General features: G+C 37.5%; 1 protein-coding gene across 2 annotated transcripts in view; it reads left to right on the top strand.

Annotated features, from left to right (window-relative positions):
- The window catches only part of LOC117434804 (UPF0606 protein KIAA1549L-like), a 48,754-nt gene extending 30,449 nt beyond the window's left edge, over positions 1–18,305 (top strand). The window contains exons 11-21 of one of the 2 annotated variants that reach the window (XM_034057465.3): positions 397–560; positions 4,351–4,541; positions 8,054–8,181; positions 10,792–10,976; positions 11,418–11,641; positions 12,714–12,846; positions 14,222–14,572; positions 15,741–15,838; positions 16,319–16,467; positions 16,854–17,002; positions 17,357–18,305. In XM_034057465.3, coding sequence (XP_033913356.3) covers positions 397–560; positions 4,351–4,541; positions 8,054–8,181; positions 10,792–10,976; positions 11,418–11,641; positions 12,714–12,846; positions 14,222–14,572; positions 15,741–15,838; positions 16,319–16,467; positions 16,854–17,002; positions 17,357–17,599 — 2,015 coding nt within the window. In that variant the 3' untranslated portion in view covers positions 17,600–18,305. The remainder of the gene's footprint in view (positions 1–396; positions 561–4,350; positions 4,542–8,053; positions 8,182–10,791; positions 10,977–11,417; positions 11,642–12,713; positions 12,847–14,221; positions 14,573–15,740; positions 15,839–16,318; positions 16,468–16,853; positions 17,003–17,356) is intronic. The other variant, XM_034057466.3, reaches the window with a different exon arrangement.
- The last annotated feature ends 1,817 nt before the right edge of the window (positions 18,306–20,122 follow it).

Below are 20,122 nucleotides of genomic sequence, written 5' to 3' on the forward strand. Positions count from 1 at the left end.
CCTGCTGCTTGAGCAAACCTTCCCCATCAGGAGTGACCTAGTTAGAGTTCTCATTAGAGTTAGTTCACTGCACTACAGCTACAGCAAATAAATGAGCTTTTTGTACCTCACATGTTTGAATCAGTAAGGATGGTGTGCCTCCAAAATATACCCATTATTTAACAACACATACAAGAATGACAATAATAACTGAAGATGTCAAGTTAACATCATACAATAAAAATGCATGCCTGATATACAACTCCATTTCCTTCGTAACTTATCCTTTCCAAAAAATCTACAGTGCATACATGTACCGATGGCTTTCAAAACCAGAGTCATGTTCAGTTTTAAAAATGAGGAAGGCAGCTGTATCCGCTGCATGTATAGTAAGATTGTGTCTTGGTGTTTACACAGCTGTGGTAAAGAATCCCCCAAACAACCTGTGGATCATTGCAGCAGTGCTGGCTCCCATTGCTGTAGTCACTGTAATCATCATCATTATCACTGCAGTGCTGTGTCGGAAGAACAAGAACGACTTCAAATCCGACACCATGGCCAACATGCACCAGCGGGCCAAGGTAAGCACTTGAGTACAAATGTGCAATAGGGACAAGGAGTCTTGGAAATGTGTAGTATAAATGGAATAGAGATAATGAGGAACAATTGGAACTGCATTCGAATGGCATGCATGCTTCCTCTGAAGGAATATATCATGCGTGATTGAGCCACCTTGGGTCACCTCTAGTATTCTACTTTACAAGAAAACACCATTGAATAATACATAGAATTCTGTAACTGGAGTATACAGCTCACTTTATATGTTCTATATATAATACACAGAATGTGTCAGAAAACTTGCAAACGGTGTGAATTCTAATTATTAAATTACAGTAAACATTGCATTTTTGCATTCATACATTTTGAGGTTGTACTGAAAACCTATTTTTTTCACACAGGTTTTTTCAGCTTTTGATATTGTCCCTGATGTGCTTGCTGATCTCAACAATACATACTGATAATAATGGGATTTCTCTCAGCTCACATTTCCTTTATGGGTACAGAGAACCAAGAACAGTTTTAAGATTTTTAGCCTTGGTTGAATAAATTGCCGCTGGGATGTGCTTAAATGTAACACTTGTAATGGACTGTGACAGATGAAACGTTTTTCTTTGAGAAAAGGAATTCTTATGAAGGGTTATCTGAACTGAGAAACATCCAAATTCATCGCTGAATAAATTAAAAGGAAAAAAAAGTGTTACCACACTAGATTCAGAGCAGTTGGTAAAAGTATTAGACTTGCTTTCAGCGCAACACAACGTAGATCCTGCAATGCTGTCATTTTAATAAATGTTATATTGCAACACGAGTATATATATAATATTAAAGTAGTCCATGACCAGTAATGCATTATATACATATATATATATATATATATATATATATGGTAGGGATTACAGAGAGTGATGTTACCACAATATCCACATTTTCTTGACCATGGTATGTTCTGTATCATGGAAGAAGGTTTGATTTTCCCACACTGAAGATCTGCATGGCTGTGACCTTCTTCAAGAAACAATGAACATGGTACTGTAGCTCCGGTGTGTAGAAACTTGACATAAGAGACATGTTTATAATCATTTCTTTCTTTCAGTCTTTCTGCTTCCCTGCATTATCAACCTAAATGTAAAACTTCCTAGTCGCAGAGCAGACTGTCTGAACCTTTCCTCTGTGCTCTGACAATGATCCTCTCAGCCGCTTTCCCATCATGACCAATTATCCCAATAAAGTAGAGACCAATTAAAAAAGGACGATGACAGTAATAAAGGAAAAGTCCAACCTCATTTAAACTCTAAGACAGAAATGAGCTGAAACTGAAGCTAATAGACGCTCTCCTGTGACAGCAATTAAATGATTGTTGAAGAAAAATAAATGAGATAGGTAGAAGGAATGAGAGAGAGAGCATTATACTACATTAGAGACATTTATTTGCAGCCACTCTTGCCTATTCAGTATCTCTGACTACCAGTATCTCTGACAATCAAGAGGTTTACCCTTCATGGTTGGAAAAACAGTGGTTGATATGAACCAGTGGATAGAAAAAAAAACACTGTATGTATATTAAGAGATTCGGCTCACAGCACTGACGCTTGACAAGGAAGAATGGTATGATTAATCATGATGCAATGGAAAAGTCCAAGTGCATTCTGTCTAAAAGTGGAATTGCTGTCAGTGATGGGTCACTTTGAAATCAAAGGTGTAGCCCCATTTTCACAGCCTATAAGCCCATTGTATAGTACACAAGGATTTGCATGAAACAATGTGTCAAACACAACTCCAAACCTGTTCACCCAAAATAGAAGACACATCAACAATGTCTTTGACGATGGGATTCTGTAAACCTGCGCAATGACGGCAAAATGCTTGGTCTCTATAGATTACAAACAAGGACAGAATAACAGGAAGACCACTAGCACATTAAGCATGATTATGCACTGGTGTAATTTGTTCATACAATGTTTATACACCCGCAAAAAAAAACTGAATACGATTAATTTGCTTGTCAAGGAAACCATCTAAAATGCATTTGCAATACATTTCAGAGAAGCTGAACCACGATTAAGCATAACCGGATTGTATTATACGATGGCCTGGTGATTGGCCTCCCTGCTTCAGATATCTCTTTCATCTTATGATGCTGGTATCTACTGTACTGTGACGGTGATATTTCAATGTGACTGCTGCTTTCCACACTCAGTGTCTGGAGGCTGCGCATTCGATTGCATTGCAGAGCAGCCAATGCAGTGATGGAATATCACTCTGCCAGGCAGCATACTAATCAGTGAAGTGCTTGTAATTACTGCTTCAGGGGATTACTGCCGGCAAACACATAGAAAACAAGGTTCAATCTGCAGCACGTTTGCTTGCTGTAGATATAGTAGCATCCAACATGTTATACGAATAGCATTAATACAAGGTTAAATGGAAATATGTTAAACTCAGAAAAACAAAATGATGCCCAAAAAGCAGATTCGTGCCAAACCAGAAAATTATTATGTTGAGAACAATCCACAATTGGGCCACTTTTAATGCAATGATACAGCTCTGATGCTGTGGACTGTGTAATATATATATATATATATATATATATATATATATATATATATATATAAATTTTATAAAGCTTGTTTCAAGAAAGTCAATTTTTCTTGAAATACATTACATATAAATGATCCGATGCTGTGGTAGAAAACAGGGCCAGTGTATTGATCTTTCCCAGCCTGGCTGCAAAGAGGCAGTCATGTGTGACTGACTGAATGTTTATAGCAGTGTGCAAATGTGCACAGGCTCTCCAGAGAGATTTAAAACCATTTCTTGTCAAGATATCTATTATAGCATTCTCTTCTGTTTTATCATCTGCCACTGTGTTTGGCTACAAGGGAGCATTTCATCAGGATGTGATTTATTTTGCTCCTTGATTAATAGTCTTGTACATTATATTTAATGTTTTCTGTGCAACACATATTTAATTTTGAAGGAACTTATTTCAGTTACACCACTTTCCTGTGCCTTCAGATAAGCTGTCAGCTTTGATATTGTTTGTGTGCTATCGTGGGTCAAAGATGTGATATTTTCTTTACCACATTCATTAATGAATGACTTGGGTGACATTGGTATGCTTTAGATAGTTATTATAAAAAGCTGGCTGTGCAGGAGTGAACTTCATTTAGGAAAGTGCAAGGGCATACATTCTGTTAAACAGAAAGTTACCATTTGTTCTTTCTGAAGGGTTCTCTAGAGGAACGAACGTAGGGCGCTTTTTTTTTTTTTTTAAATTTAGTAATCGCCAATAATTTTATTATTTTCTTCCAATTTAGCATATCCAGTTATTTTTAGGATATGACTCGGGAGGGGCGAAGATGAACACATGCTGTCCTCCGAAGCGTGTACCATCAGCCGACCACTTTTTTTCACACTGCAGACTCACCGTGCAGCCACCTCAGAGCTACAGCGTCGGAGGACAATGCAGCTCTGGGCAGCTTACAGGCAAACCCGCAGGTGCCTGGCCAGACTACAGGGGTCGCTGGTGCACGGTGAGCCGAGGACACCCTGGCCGATCTAAACCCCGGGCGGCACTCAGCCAATTGTGCAACGCCACCTGGGAGCTCCCGTCCACTGTCAGCAGTGGAATAGCCTGGACTCGAACCGGCGACCTCCAGGCTATAGGGCACATCCTGCACTCCACTCGGAGTGCCTTTACCAGATGCGCCACTCGGGAGCCCCACGTAGGGCGGTTTTTGTCAGAATTCTGTCATGTGCATTCCAGTTCTGCAGATAGAGGCGATTTGTAATCATTCTTATCTTCTGCAGCCAGTGCAGGGGTTTGATTACGCTAAGCAACATCTTGGGCAGCAGGGTGGAGAAGAAGAAACCAGGCCTGTGACACAGGAAACAGGAGTTTTACCACTTCCTGTCAGAGATGCACCTCTGTCTCAAGAGAGAGGGATTTCACAGGATGGAAGTACTACAAAAACAACAATGACCAGTGAAATACGCAAAAGGTAAAACAACGTTCCTGAGTTTTTTTGTTTTGAGATAACCGATAAACAAAAGCTTTTTTTTTATGTTTTCCCTCTGCTTAGACAAAATCATTTGAACACATATAATGGCACTCAAAACATGGATAATAAAAATGCACAGTTGTAGTTTTCTAAGGTGTAATATGCACAATTTATCAACAAGCAGCATGGTCAGTTATCAGGGAATAAACACAAATATGAACATACAGAAAGAAGGGGTATAGATGGTTGAGTGCAGCAAAATAGTCATAAGCGTTTTTTGTATGCAGTACTATATCAGCTGTACCGTGGCTGTATTATAATAGTTTAAAGAAAATAAACAAGCTAAACAGCAACAATTTCATGACACTTTTTGGATTTTAAAGTGTCTGCAGTGTATTGCATTATTATGGAACTTGGACTTGTTTTTTTTCCCCCCCAAGCAACTAGATTCTACACAAACATGATCTACTAAATATAAAATCACCTAAGTAATGGAAAACAACAACACAGGGTTCCTGAAATGTTTTATATGAGTAACTCATGTTCAGTATTGCATTATTAACAAGCAGCTTGTCAATTTCAATACAAGAGTATGTAAGTGCTGAATAACAGTCACTGCATTTATTATGAGGAACCATAACTTGACATTCCATGAAATCTCTGTGTTAACTTAGTGGTAAGTCAACAATTGAGTGCAAGTTTTAAATCCGTATCATTTTCCAGACAAGGTTTGGTATTTATTAACTTGCCAGTTGCCATTTTTTTGTTGCCGTTTCTGCTGGTTAAAATTTGCACTCTTTCAGTTTCCCAGAAAGTGGTTGCAAAAGAAGGAAAAACAAATGGCGTATTTCAATGGAATGTGTCTTTTTATGTGGTTCATTTATCACTAGGCAACCAAGAGAATTTTCGTAGCTGTGCCAACCTCTTAAATATAGCAGCTCTATTTTCAAGTAGGGGAAATGTTTTTTTTTAAACCTGGTATTGGTCAAAAGTGGTGAGCAACAACATTAGACTGTGTCTGTTTAAAAAACACTTGATGACCGTGAAAACCATGAAGTGTTCTAAAATCTGATAAAACATTGTTTCAAAACACCTGGTGCTCTAGCCGAGATATCTCAGTAGAAAGCACAGCATTGTCAATCCATGTCCTTGCTCAGAGTGCATTAGAATGGTGTCATGTACAGAAAGGTCCTTAATACATCTTTATTATTATGACATGTTTGTTGTATTACTTGTTGGAGTGCCCATCACCTGTCATTGTTTCATAAATAGCTGTGTGTCTTGTAGTAGGCATGCTAGGTTTGCAATTTAGCACATTTTTCTTTCAGTTGTGCTTTGATACTGAGCTATACTGATATGTTCAATGTTTGGTTCGGTTTCTGGTACAGGCATCAGTTTTTATTAAACCAAGACGATTGAGATGTTCCTGAGGATGTTGTAGATGTGAATACTATGCGTAGTACCAGGGTGTGTTGTATATTTTCAAAGCATTTATTCTCAGTCCCCTGAGAAGCAAACAATATGAGTCGAAGAAACTAGGTCAGAATTAACAAGATTTCCAGTAAAATAAAACAAATTTAAGGACGCAGAGATGTGTGTGCCTAAGTTGTTTGTTGCTTGTTATATAACATTTCTTTCACAAAAAAGTGGCATCCTATGACTTAAAATTATTATTTAAAAAAAAAAAAATATGGGAGTTAGTTACAGATGAGTTAATATTTGAAAATATGCATGTTTCTAATTTAAATTCCTTTCTTTATTTTTCTTTTCATTCCATTGTTTGCATACTAGAAATACAAGAAATGTAATAATGTTGCCAGTGCTGGAGGCAGGGGTTGGCAACTTGTCAATACAGTGAATATGTCTAACACACACGCGCATGTAATTAATATAACCCGTTTTGTTTTGTTTTATAATGACCGACACCACTCGGTGTGGTGCTGACCCCTGGCTGGAGGGTTTATAGCCTTGGTTATAACTGATGCCATGTTTCCATCTGAATTTAGGACTGTGTTGAAAGAACTTTAAAACCAGCATGCCAAGATCAAAACCGTTTGAAAAATGTGGACTCTTGTCAGCCCTGTTAGGGTTGTGTCTCCTTGGCAAAACTTGCTCCCCCCTGCTCACCCTGATGAAGGAAGTTATTAACAGTATATTAAAGCAAAATTGAATAGTACTCAACTGAATTGATTTTTGTAACATAATAGGACATGTTTTTAAGAATACATCTTCACAGATGATTGCTGCGACCAGCTTTTTAGATAACAGCAGTGAAGGTCATGATCTGATAATTTAAGGTTGATGTTAATTGCCATTTAAAATGAATAGCAAGAAACCTGTTTGCATGCTGAATTTGAAGGCTCTCTTATCATTCAGGATGAATCTTTACACACCTACCGTCGATTGCATGGGCAAATATAAATGATTCAACCTTCAACATAGGCCTATTTGACATCTTCACAGGTAACAGAGTCCAGTCGGGAGCATTCAGGTTAATTTAATATTCATAATATTCACAATATCAATTAATATTATTGGATGTCCTGACCTGAACTGCCACATTATTAAAGGAAAGCGGAGTTCTGGGGTTTATTTTGGCATCTTCTGTGTGCAAGACCATATTGCCTAAACACTTTTGTATAGAAACCCTCACATTGCCTCACATACCGAGTCGAGTCTTACATAAACATTAAGCACTAAACCATCTTAACTGTTTATATTTTATTGGAATTGGAATTCAATTATATTATAAGCACAAAAGTTTTTTAGCTGTGAATTTTAATCAATATGCTCTTAAATATATTCAGTGTGAAGAGTTTTTGATGACATTTCCAATTTTGCTTGGTACAGGAAACTGTGTCCATTCACAGTCAGTAGCATTGCAATACATCAAAGACTGCACCCTACTGTAGTTCTATCAGCTGGAGACTGCACAGGTGCATTTTATACTGCCTGGGTTCATCCAAAGCTACAGGTTATTCAATCGATAGCAGGACTATGCTAGTTTACCCAGAGAAACTGATTGAGGCAGGGTTTGAAGGAGGTAGTGTTGCATGAGCTTTTAAATGACATGAAAAGACAGCATTGCTAAGGATTAAAGTATTTACAAAAGCTATTTTTTTCTTGAACCAATATCACTCAATTACTCGTTTTTGTTTTGCCAATGGTGCACCTCATTTTATTTCAATTTTAGCTTGTCTCCATAGTTGTCAAAGCCATCTTTGTCCAATTCAGTGCTCATTTATTTTTTTTAGAACAAACAGTTAAGTAAATCTGAAGCAATAGTCATTATTCATAGCGTTGCAAGATCTCTTTTCAGCGCAGTCTATGAAGGACAAGCTGTTCTCATCTGTGCGACTGGTTGTTAAACGTGGCACAATTGTCTTCCACCTGCCATGCTTGTTTTCAATAAACCTTTTAAGTTTGAATTCTGGTAATAAAGGAGGAAACCTTGAAATGGGGCTTATATGTAAATAACTTACAGTCTTTCTTGTTGCTATGGTTACTTGCAGCAGGTTGCCTAGCGAGAACTGTTCTGTCATCAGTAACGAATCAGGAAAGCCCAACACAGGCAGAATGTCTCCGCAGAAAATGACAACACAGCAGAAATTGACAAAGGAAGAGTCAAGGAAGAAAAATGGTGAGAAAGGAATTTTTCACCCTGTTTCTAAACAAGAACTCCAAGCCTAAAACAATGCAGTGCTTGACTTACGCCACATGGTATTTCAAATTATTTACTCACAGTATAAAGTATTAAGCCTTTTATATGAATGACATTTTATATAAATTATTCAATATATTTGAACATGAGTGTGGGATAGTACTCACATGCTTATAAATTAACCTGTTTTTTTTTTTATAAAGTAGGAGCCGATTCTGCAGAAATTGCAGCTTTTATTACTGTTTACAGTTGTCTTCAAACACTTACAGTGTCTTATCATGACCACACTGAACCTCTGTGCTAGTACAGTAAGAGAAGTGCTTGAATACTTTTCCATTAGCTTATTATGTTGCAAATCAATATTAACTGAGAAGTGCTAAAGAATGAACGATAGAATTGCAGTGGGGGTGCCTTTCAAGACTCAACATGAGCAAAAAGGCCAGCCCTCATTTGAAGCTTACACAAGCAAACATTCTGATGCAGAAAATGTGATTTCATACCTGTAAGCCTGCAAGTACTGGAAAATATTGAGCACAATAAAAATAAATAAAAATAAATAAATACATCAATAGGTCTATAATGCAATCTCCAAGAAAACCTTGAATTCAGCACTATTTCCTTCACAGTTCAATTAACTCTTTTGCTATTTTGTTATAACAGAGAATGTGTAGCAATAACAGTATATAAAACAGTTTATTTAAATTAATAGAAGTAGCTTATCTATCACATTTTGGTAACACAGGTTAATTGTCTCTAATTGCATAGTAATAACAATGAAATAACACAGTAATTACACATGATTGTGTAGTTACAATGGCCCACCATGATTAATTAGCTAGCATCTTTTATAATAGCACTGCATTTACATGTATTTTATGTATTTACAGTAGAATGCGATTACAATCTAAATACAGTGTGAAAGTGTTACCCACATTTCATCTATCTCATTGCAACCGAGAGATTCAACGATAAGCTACTCTCTGTAGTCATATTGCTTTTAATGCATGTATGGTAATTAATGAATTGCAAACTCCTCAGTTACAAATCTTGCTATTTACATATTGATCTGTATGGTACATTTTAAAAACTTGCATTGCTTTTTTCAGGTTTAAGATCCAAAAACATAATCAGTAGGAGTTTAAGTAAATATTTGAATCTAGCTCCATTCAAAGAACCTGGTACATGTGTATGGGTGACTGTTTACTGCCTACTGTCTATCTAAATAACTGAATCAGTTTCTTGGTTGAATTTCAAATGGGAACATCAGCACCCTACACACACAGAGACAGCAGTTACATGTAGCTGTATCTGAAAACGACTCTGGGTTTAAAACAGGTGGTGGATTATTCTCTGTTCTTTCCTCTGGTGCTAGAGAATCACTTTTAAATAATTTTCAGTGTGTTCCATCCTGACAGAATCATACTCTATTTCAGTTATAGATACATTAAATAAACATGATACAGGGATGAATACAAGACTCCTATTGCATAAGAGTTGCACCCATTCCAGGTTTTACTACTAGGTTGATTGATTAGCCACAGTGTATAGGTAGCAAGTGCATGTGTCTTATTAAACACATAGTAAAGCCAGGAATGGATCAAACTGCTACGGAATGGGGATCTTATTTCCACCCCTGAGATATATAGGACAACTGAAAGAGGTCCCCTTACTCTCTTGGGTCCAGCATTCCGGTATTGAAAGACATTGTCCGTCCTAACACCTGGGACTGACTGCAAAGTGATGGGACATGATATAGAAAACCAAAGGACTGTTGATTCAGACTAAAAGAACAATCATTTCAAAGTTGTTGTTTTTGTTTGCATGACTAACTTGGCAAGTTGCTTTATAACTTCCCCGGTAATAGTTTTTGCTTTGAAAACAGAATTATAAAAAATGTCTGGTTCCCCTAAGAATTGCACAGCAGGCTGTGAGCTATGCTTAGGCTAAATGTGCTTTGGCCTGAAGCCTAATCCTTTACTGCTGAAGACTTGGGTAAATACTTTGATAAACTACCCTGTCTGTATAATAGCATACATCTGTATAGCATGTACTGTAACAGTTTTTGCCAAAAACGAGAGACTCTGGATCCATGCCTGTTATTCCTATGAGTTGCAGCTGCTATAGCGCAGTATAGAGTCCCAAAGGAGATTCCATCTTGAGCCATTTGCATTATGCTTATTAACTACACATATTGGAGTATTAATTAACCTGGATGAATGAAAGATTTACAAATACAATACATAATATGAGGTGTGTTCATTATAGTGCAGGAATATGGAGGGTCCTGACTCATTTGCATTTAGATAAAATAGGGGAAATGACACTGTGGTATGTCATTATGAAAAGGTTGAGAATCTGTATTGTAACGAACAATTACGGAAGAATCTGAATTCTCTCATTCAGTATATATGTGTATATATGTATATATATATATATATATATATATATATATATATATATATATATATATATATATATATATATATATAAACAAACTGAAAAGGATTTACTGGATCTTCATATTCTTTACATTCAATCAAAATAATGTTTCAAAACAAACCATTTGCTTCAATAACTAACGCTCCTCAGTCCCAATGAGTGATGAAGAGGATGGTGCCGTTCTCTTTGACCGGGTGTCCCGATCTTCGCCAGATCCCTACGATACGTCTTCTGGGTCACTGCAGCTAATCGCTATCAAACCGCTGGCAGCGCCTCACAGCTACTTGCACCCAGACTCGGACAGGAGCCAGGACTCTGCCGTGATAAACGGAGAAGTAAGTATTGCACATATTGTAAGGGCCTGGGCCTTTCTGTTATTCTGGTGTACCAAACTCTGTTTGTTTCCCCTGGCGTCGTGATTGTCTAGAAACCCGACTTTTTAAATCTAAATAAAATGTATAAACTTTGTATTTATTGATACAGTACCATAGATAGATAGATAGATAGAAACATATATATGTAGACAGATAGATATATTTAAGTTTTTCTAAAACCAAATGAATTTTGACTTTCAAATAACAATATGTAGTACATTACTAACAAAAACAAGTATTAATGGGTGCTTAATGTAAAGTGTGACCATCGCATTAAGAATTCATTAAAGTCTGTAACGAATTCTGTCACAGATGTTTATGTGAGCTGACAAGCATTTGAAAGACTTTGCACATGCTGTTTGTTGAAGATTCAATATTTAAACACTGTGTTTAACTTCGTAGGTTAACAAAGCTTTGAAGCAAAAATCAGACATTGAGCACTACCGGAACAAAGTGAGACTCAAGGCGAAAAGGAAGGGGTACTATGACTTCCCAGCCTTGGATGGTAACAGCAAGTCCCTCCCTCAGAAACAGAGGCACGTATACGAGAAAGCACAACTTGAGCTTGGCAGAGCTTTGGACCCAGACGAAGACATGTCCTCCACTTACGTCAAGTCTAAAAACAGGTAAGACACTTTGGAATGTACTTGTTTTACCTTTAATGTAGCTTTAGGAACAGTTTCGAGATTTGAAACAAACCAACAGGGTTATTCAGAACAACTGGAAAATAAAAGGCAGATGTTATTACCAGTAGGATTTTTACTGACACTAAGGCAGCTCATTCTGCTGCTGCCAGTAGATGCACAAAACACATTCTTAATATAAGCACCGATTTCACTTTCTCTAAACTTAAAGTCAATAAAATGCAAGTTTCTTCAGCCCTGATGTTACTGGCAGCAGCTCCTAATGACAGCAGAATTTGTACTGGTAATAGGAAACCCCAAAAAGATCTTCTACTAATCACTCTGAAAATAAAAAACACTTTCCCTTACTGCAGACTTTAGAGTCGGTACTTTGCTAGAAATGGCTAGACCTCATATTAAGGTGCTTTTGTCTGATAAATGTGCCTCTCAAACCCTGCTCTTGTTGCTAATCCAGCCTCTGTACATTTCCCTTGCTATATTTTATTCATGTAATACCTTTAGAGATGAAAAATAACACTTGTTCTTTATTACTCTGGAGGCGACAGTTCTGCAGAGTGAATGTAAAAATATTTATAAATGCTTTACATTTTTGTATTGCAGAGATGCTTCTACAATACAAATATGTATTTTTTTCAGGAGTGTGAATCATTTCTACTTCAACATAATCAATATGCATATTTACTCTAACAGAAAAATGGCTAACACCATCTGTCAAAGTGACTGGATTCTTCTGCTATATAAGCCTTGCAGTGCTGAAAACATGCAGCAGAAATCAGTATAGAACTATAATGTCATCTTTCCTAGAATAATTGGAAAATTATAAGGGATGTATTTGTATTTTTTCAGGTGAGGCTCAGTCTTTTGATGGCCACTAGAGACCTTTCAAGGAACTATGAGGTTAATCAGAGTATGCTGTATTTTTGTATGGTTTAACTGTGATTGATTTACCACAAAAAACATCCCCTTCAATCTCAATGTGTACTAATATTAATCGGGCAGTGGGGCTAGGCTCAATGCAGCCAGCAGCTGACAGGTTTAAACAATATGCTTTCAGACAATCCCACATGAAGAGCCCTGCATACAGGAGCAGGCAGTCTCTAAACAGCCCAAGTCCAGGTGGAACCGAGATGGACCTTCTAGTGACGAGGGAGAGGCCCAGGCGTGGAATTCGAAACAGTGGATATGATGTGAGTCCTGGAACAGGTTGAGCGCCCCCTACTGACAGAGGACAATACTGAACATTAAAGACAACATTACTGTGTTACAATTTTTCTTCTCTATGTTGAGCTCACTTACTATAGTGCACATTATAGATAACCCTGGGGTGCAACTGTAATTACGGTGCCGCTAACCTTACATATCATCTTAAATAGGTTCCAAATAGAAAGAGACTGACATGATGTCTTTGGTATTGTAGGCAGCGTTAGCATTAAAAATGCATGCATGCTGTATTGATTTTAAATACATGAAAAACAAAAGCTTTTCTGTTAAGGGTTCATTTTAAATGACAGCTGAAAAAAGTGTAATTATTTCAATACATAGAAAAACGAAATGACCATAAATAAGGACGTCTTAGGAGCAAAAACAATTTGTTATTCGTGGTTATTTGCAATGTTTCTTCAGAAAAGCACCAGCAAATCCAGCTGTGTGAAAGTGTTATTGCTCAGGACCCAGAGGATTGCAGTGCCCACACTCTGGGTGTTCAGATACTGCAGGGGCTGATTTATGAAGCCGGTTCTAATAGGCCTCCTGTGGCTCTCCAGCACTGTGCATCCACAGTCACTGGGAAATAGGACTGATGTATCTTACCCATTTATCACTGCGAGAGAAGCACACACATCTTGGGTAATTTGCAGACAAGTTTAATTCTTTCTCTGTAATTGCCAGCCTCCCTCCAAAAGCTTTCTTCCTTTCCTTCGTTTCATATTCTATATCATTTCTTAAACTGAATATTGTACAGGAAGAGGCTGAAAAAGATCTTAATGCACCAGTAATAAAGCATTGTACTGGTTGAATTGCTGCAATCTCTCATCTGAAAAACATCTTTCTATCCTGACTGCTGTTTCAAAGGGTTTCTGGATGTTTGGCAGATTATTTATCTTCTGAAATCCGTACAGTGTATTTTACAGTTTCCATGTGGGTTTTTTTTTGTGAAGATGACAACTTATTTGGGCTATTATGCAATGCTTGGTAGGATAACAATGTGACATTTAAAACTGAGCTTTGCACCTGTTGTTAAATCCCATTCAGAGACGAAAATCAATTAAGCGTAGTTCATCTGTAATCACAGATCTTTTCAAGTGTCACTTAAGTGTATTCATTGCAGCCCTGAGCATGATGAACTTGATAATGAATATTGTCTTTTAAAGCAACATTTTAGTGCTGTTACTGCAATAGGTGTCTCTTACGACAGTTATGTAATCTACTTTACTGTAGCGATTGTAATGTGTACTGCACAACAATGTGTCTGGATGTGTTAATAATAATAATAATAATAATAATAATAATAATAATAATAATAATAATGGTTAATGAAATATTTTCTTTTTTGTTTCTAATCAGACAGAGCCAGAGCTTATAGAAGAAACCAATGTGGACCATGTTGCTGGGCCTAGAGGTTACACCCGGGGTCGTCAGGTCAAGGGTCACTCTGAAACGTCCACACTTAGTTCCCAGCCTTCCATTGATGAAGTCCGGCAGCAAATGCATCTGCTTCTGGAGGAAGCATTTAGTCTGGCCTCTGCTGGTCAAGCAACAACAAACAGGCAGCAGGGACAATACAACCCCGTCCAGCAGCTGCCCTTTTCAGAGGTAGTGACCAGTGCACCTGGAACGATGAACCGACCCAGGGGAGCGGTCCAGTGGGTCCCTGCATATAACTCTGATTTATACCAGTACAGTTTGCCAAGACCTGTAAGTTTCTATTACATTGTCTTTCATGCATTGCCCATTACATGTGCTTTAGAAATTGAGATTGCTTTGCATTGGAATTATATCTGATTCTATCATAATACAGGGCTGTTTGGGCTTAAGAGCAAACAAGATACTGCTGTTTTAAAAGAGCCAAGCTCCATTAGTGAGGTAGTACTAGATAGTGCATTGATTTAGTCATAAAATGAAACAGGAAAATTGTGCAAAACTGGGTGCAAAACCTCAAATGGTGCAAATGGTACAAACAGCATAAATGAAATTCTGATATGGTGGATTAGCACAAATAAACTGACCCAAATATAAGTGGCTTTCAGTATTACCTGGTGTGGATTTTATCTTCTCTTGTCTGCTTAATGCTGTGTATTCAGTATTTTTATGAGCAGTCAAATCTTTTATTAGGATACAGATATATACTGTGCATCTGGCAATATACAGGATGATATGCAGGCTTGATATACAGGGATGGCAGAAAAGGCTTACACTGGCAGCATTGCATAGAATATAACCTGGGTCTTATAAAAAAGGAGCGATCAAAGCATTTGTCATATAAAAGCTACTACTACAAATTCATGCAATGATTCCTTAGTATTTTTAATGTTTATATATCTTTATAAAACATTGACTTTGTTTAAGATTGTTATCATGGCATCATACCCAATGTGCCCTGTAGTCAATTCTTAAATTCATAGATAGCAGTTTGTAAATTTAGCTGTACGTGGAGGTTTATATATTAATAAAAACTAACCAATCAATGCCTGCATTTGTAAAACCATCACCAGTCTTGCTTTCAAATGAGCAAGGAAACGAATGGGCTGGTCTGAGTCAGTTTATTAAATCAGATTCAAGCTCTTCCATTACAAAAGCTTCCTATAGTAAAAGCATAACAAAGTGTGATAGTAACGCATAGGTAAGCACTGTAATGTCCAGAGAGGAATGGTAAAGCATATTAAAAAATATAACAAACCATGGTTAACTATGGTAAATGCACAGCATGGGAAAGGCATGAGAAAACTGCAAACATACCATGGTAAACTTTTCTAAGGGTTTAGGGCAACTGTGTCACTTTCAGATCTGTACGTGTGTGCATGGTTGTTGCGTAATATATCGTACAGCTCTGAAGTCTCTGAGCAACAGCTGTCTTTGTTTTCAGGCCTTCAGGTTCTCCCAGCTTCCTGACATGGCTATGGGATCCCCCCCACCCCCTTTACCTCCCCGAAGCGGTCCTGCAGCCGTCACTTCCCTCCAACGGTAACGTAATGCACAGACTCTACTCACTACCATACAAAGTCGCGTGTTCCGGTAATTCTTTACAGCTCTGACATACATTCGTCCGGACAGGGGAAAGCACTGCGCTGGCAAACATGTCAATTACATTGTGTATCTGCAGAGGGTTCATTGCAAATGATGCTGCTGTATGTGCTGCAGTGTTAACTGTGAATTCTAGAAAGGACCAAAGGTGGGGTGGTTTCTGCTGTGATATGCTCTGGCTGTTTACTGTGCAAGTATATTTTATTAAAAACAATATGGTAACCTGTTCCATTTCAGGACAGCACAAGCTGAATATGCCCATAATTGCTCTGTTTATGCTGACACCTGGATCTTAGAATAAAATGCTGTAAATTATAATTTCACATGCTAGTTTTATCATGTGTTATGCGTTGTGCGCCCCCTTGTGGGTAATGATGTGTATGACACAAACTTATATATTATTTGTTTTTACCCCATCAGATCTACTTCAGATATCGAAACTAAGACAAGGACTTCCGAACCCATTGGCCCAGAACATCAGAACCAGCATGACGCCGCCCCTTTTGTGCCAGTCACGAGAGCATCGGTTTCCACAGCTTCTGTGGATCAGCCTGTCTCTAATTACTCAGGTGAGTGAAATACCTCCCCTCCCTATAACCTTATTTGGAGTCTTAAAATTCCTTTGCTCATCGTTTTATTGTCTTAGTGAAAGTCCTAAATATAATGAAATGTAAAGAATGGAAACAGGATAATGTAGACATGTTTTTTTTTTTTTTTTATGTTCTGGACCAGTCAAAATATGTCAGTGAAGAAGACGTGTTAAATCAGAGCTTCGCAACAGTTGCGTATTTTGCAACAGAACAGACACATTTTTATAGGGCCTTTCATTCCTGCTTCCATGACTGTAGCAAAAACAAGCAGGATTAGGCTGTTTCATGGGAATGCAGATTGTTTACCAAGGGGCAGTAAACTGGAAACTTCCTGTCCGTTTGTGTGTTTCCAATCTTTCTATTAGGAAACCCAGCACCAGCAGTTTATGCCATACCAGCAAACCAGCCTGGGTACTCAGGCTACTTCATCCCAACTCCCCCCACCCCCTATAGGAGCCAGACCTGGATGCCATACCCAGCCGAAGTGAATGTGCCGAGCCAGTGGGCTGAAGCTGTAAGAAATGATTTCCCTTTTATAAAATAACCTTTGGTGGGGGCTGCCTGATACAAAAAGAGACATTTTCATGAACTGTAGATTAAATCTTTTCAGTTCATTGTAACACAGTGTATGCTTACATTAAGTTCTATGCTTGCATTTTTATTTTTGTGCAAATTTTATGTTATTTCGTTGAAATCCAGATTTGACGTTGCCTTTAAGAGCCTTACCGCAATAACAATACTGGGCCACCAGGAGTAAACACAATTCTAAGTAAATGTAACTCTTAAAGGGGAAGAGATTTAGCCATATTAGAAAGATTTTGATGTCCTGATTTTACATAGTTTTTTTTTTATTTTTATATATATATAGGTTCCCTTACCAGGGTATGTGGAAGCTTATCCCCACTCCTGTTACCAACAAAACAGCCAGGCCTCATCCCTTGACCAAGCGCCGACCCCTTCAACCACAGCTTCCCAGCAGAGCCTGACTGAGAACGATACGTCCGACGCCTCGCTCACCAACATCTCCACGGCAGCTCTAGTCAAGGCAATACGAGAAGAGGTGGCCAAACTAGCAAAGAAGCAGACTGACATGTTTGAATTCCAGGTCTAGTGGCTTTAGCATTAATAGCAACAGTTACAAACGACGAAGTGGAGACAAACATGCAGCATCTTGATGGATTCTTGCCTTGACTAAAACCATAACCTGGGAAAAGCAAGACATTCAGCTTTCCTGTTTGATGAAGATTTAAACAGTGACAACCACTTGATTTGGTCATTTTTTTTTTCTTTTTTTTTTTTTTTTTTTTTTTACAATTGAGTGTTCCTAGAGAAATCAGATTAAATTTTTTTTTAAAACACACTTTACAGACGTAAATTACTTTTCAGTTTTTGTGTTTCTGGTATTCAATTTTTAAAATGCCATCTGCTGCTACTGTAATTACAGACAATAGCAGGATCTTCATCAACAGACGTGTCTTGCACACCCACAAGCAGTTGTCTAGTGCTGTATTTAATTAGCTTATGCAGAACTTACTAAAGGCCGTAAGAGCATACACAAATTATTTCAGTTCTGTGGAGCTTTCAGCTGTAGATAGAGGCTGCATCCTACAATGTGAATATTTCAAAATGTTTTCTTTTATAAAAAAAAGTAGACATTCTAAATGAAGGTTATTAAAATGTGAAGTGTACAGTGTGTAAATTATAAGACCAAATATTTCAATAAGATCCAATGTGTGATAGTATACAAATGTGAATATTTCAATTCCATTGCAATTAAAATGTAAGTCGCCCTGGATAAGGGCGTCTGCTAAGAAATAAATAATATACATATATATATATATATATATATATATATATATATATATATATATATATAATATATATATATATATATAGAGAGAGAGAGAGAGAGAGAGAGAGAGAGAGAGAGAGAGAGAGAGAGAGAGAGAGAGAGAGAGAGAGAGAGAGAGAGTATATAGAGAATATATATAGAGAGTATATATATACAGTATATATATATATAGAGAGAGTATATATATATATATATATATATATATATATATATATATATATATATATATATATATATATATATACACACACACAGAGTATACATTATTCTGCAGCTGTATGACTGACGTAACAGATTCAGGAAATGCTGCACTACACAGATTGCCAAATCAGCAATTTCTTTAGATACTTCAGTAAATGTGATGCAATTTAGTATGCGTTTCAGGAACCAGTTGATGTAAAATACTGTAGAATCATTTCAGAACAATCTGGTTTGAGAAAATAATATTTAGAGGAAAGTCAGTATCTCGGCAGTCCATTCATAAAAGGAGAATAGTTTACTGTGATATAAAAGTATGAGGTGAAATAACACAAACAACACATAGATAGCTGAATGAAGAGTTGTGGCTGTTTAAATGCCAGTGCCTTGGTCAGTGTTTAATTTAAGGCACAATGATAAAGCTCAGTTCTGCCACAAAGAGAAGAAACATTTAAAGGATTAATAAATACAATGCAGTTACAGTACACCAGATCTAGTCTATTTGCCTCATTATAGCCCACAGCTTAGAGCATGAAGCAGGTGTGTTGTATGTCTTACAGTGGTCAGTTTGTTGATATGATATGCATCATCCATCAAAATGTTTCATTTTCAATATGCAGTGTACACACACACACACACACACACACACAGAGTCTATATGTTTCCATTGATTTAGCAAAGTACTGTCTTTGTTTACAGTATTTGGTGTGTTCTTTGGCCTTTACTGGATTGCATGGTACTGTGGTTGTAGCGCTGTGGAAAAGGGGGAAACGAATGTGAACTGTTTTAAAGAGACATATGGAGTTGTCTTAGCTTTCACATTTTAAACTGTGACACTTCTGTGACTGTCCCAAATTGAAAACCCCTGAAAGGTTTCAAAGGGATTACAGCTTGGTCACACTGAGTAAGTACAGCTGCAAAATGAGTTGGTGGTGGTATTTGGTGGTGGTGGTGGGGGGGGGGGGGGGGGGGCTGATAATAAACCCTATTTTGAAGCTGGCGCAAATACAAAGACACATTTTCTGAGAGGAATTACCCATTTGTAAACAGATACTTATAAGGAGCAGCTTAGTTGCAGGGACAGGAAGTTAAACTACTGTTCTGAGGAGTTTTGTACTAGTTTCTTACCATTCGAAATCTGTTATTCCTTTTTGAAAAGCTGCCTAGGGACCAAATCGGGTGAATTCGCTAGATTATAAATAGATCTCGGGAACAGACTAGCACTTGCACAAGTTACATATTGCAAGGTGGAGTAAAAGCCAAACAAATGAACCCCTTTCATGCTCATTCATGCGTCAGAGAAGCAGTCTTGCTGTTGTAACTGCATTTCACTAGAGGGTTTTGATCTAGATGAACCAGTGCCAAATCTAAATTGTTTCTACATTCCTATCAAGTATTCTCGTCCGTGTGCAAAGAATAGCAAACCGCATCATTGTTATCTCCATTTAATCAAAATTCATAGCAGAGCCATTGAACTTTAGTATTAAATCTATCATAATGTATGTGTTTAAAAATACGTATTTTACAGTAATTGGCATGCATTTTTTTAAAGGATGCTTTGATGCATGCAACTGCATAGACTAC

This window comes from Acipenser ruthenus, chromosome 28 (assembly GCF_902713425.1).
Source record: "Acipenser ruthenus chromosome 28, fAciRut3.2 maternal haplotype, whole genome shotgun sequence".
NCBI classification, from domain to species: domain Eukaryota; kingdom Metazoa; phylum Chordata; class Actinopteri; order Acipenseriformes; family Acipenseridae; genus Acipenser; species Acipenser ruthenus.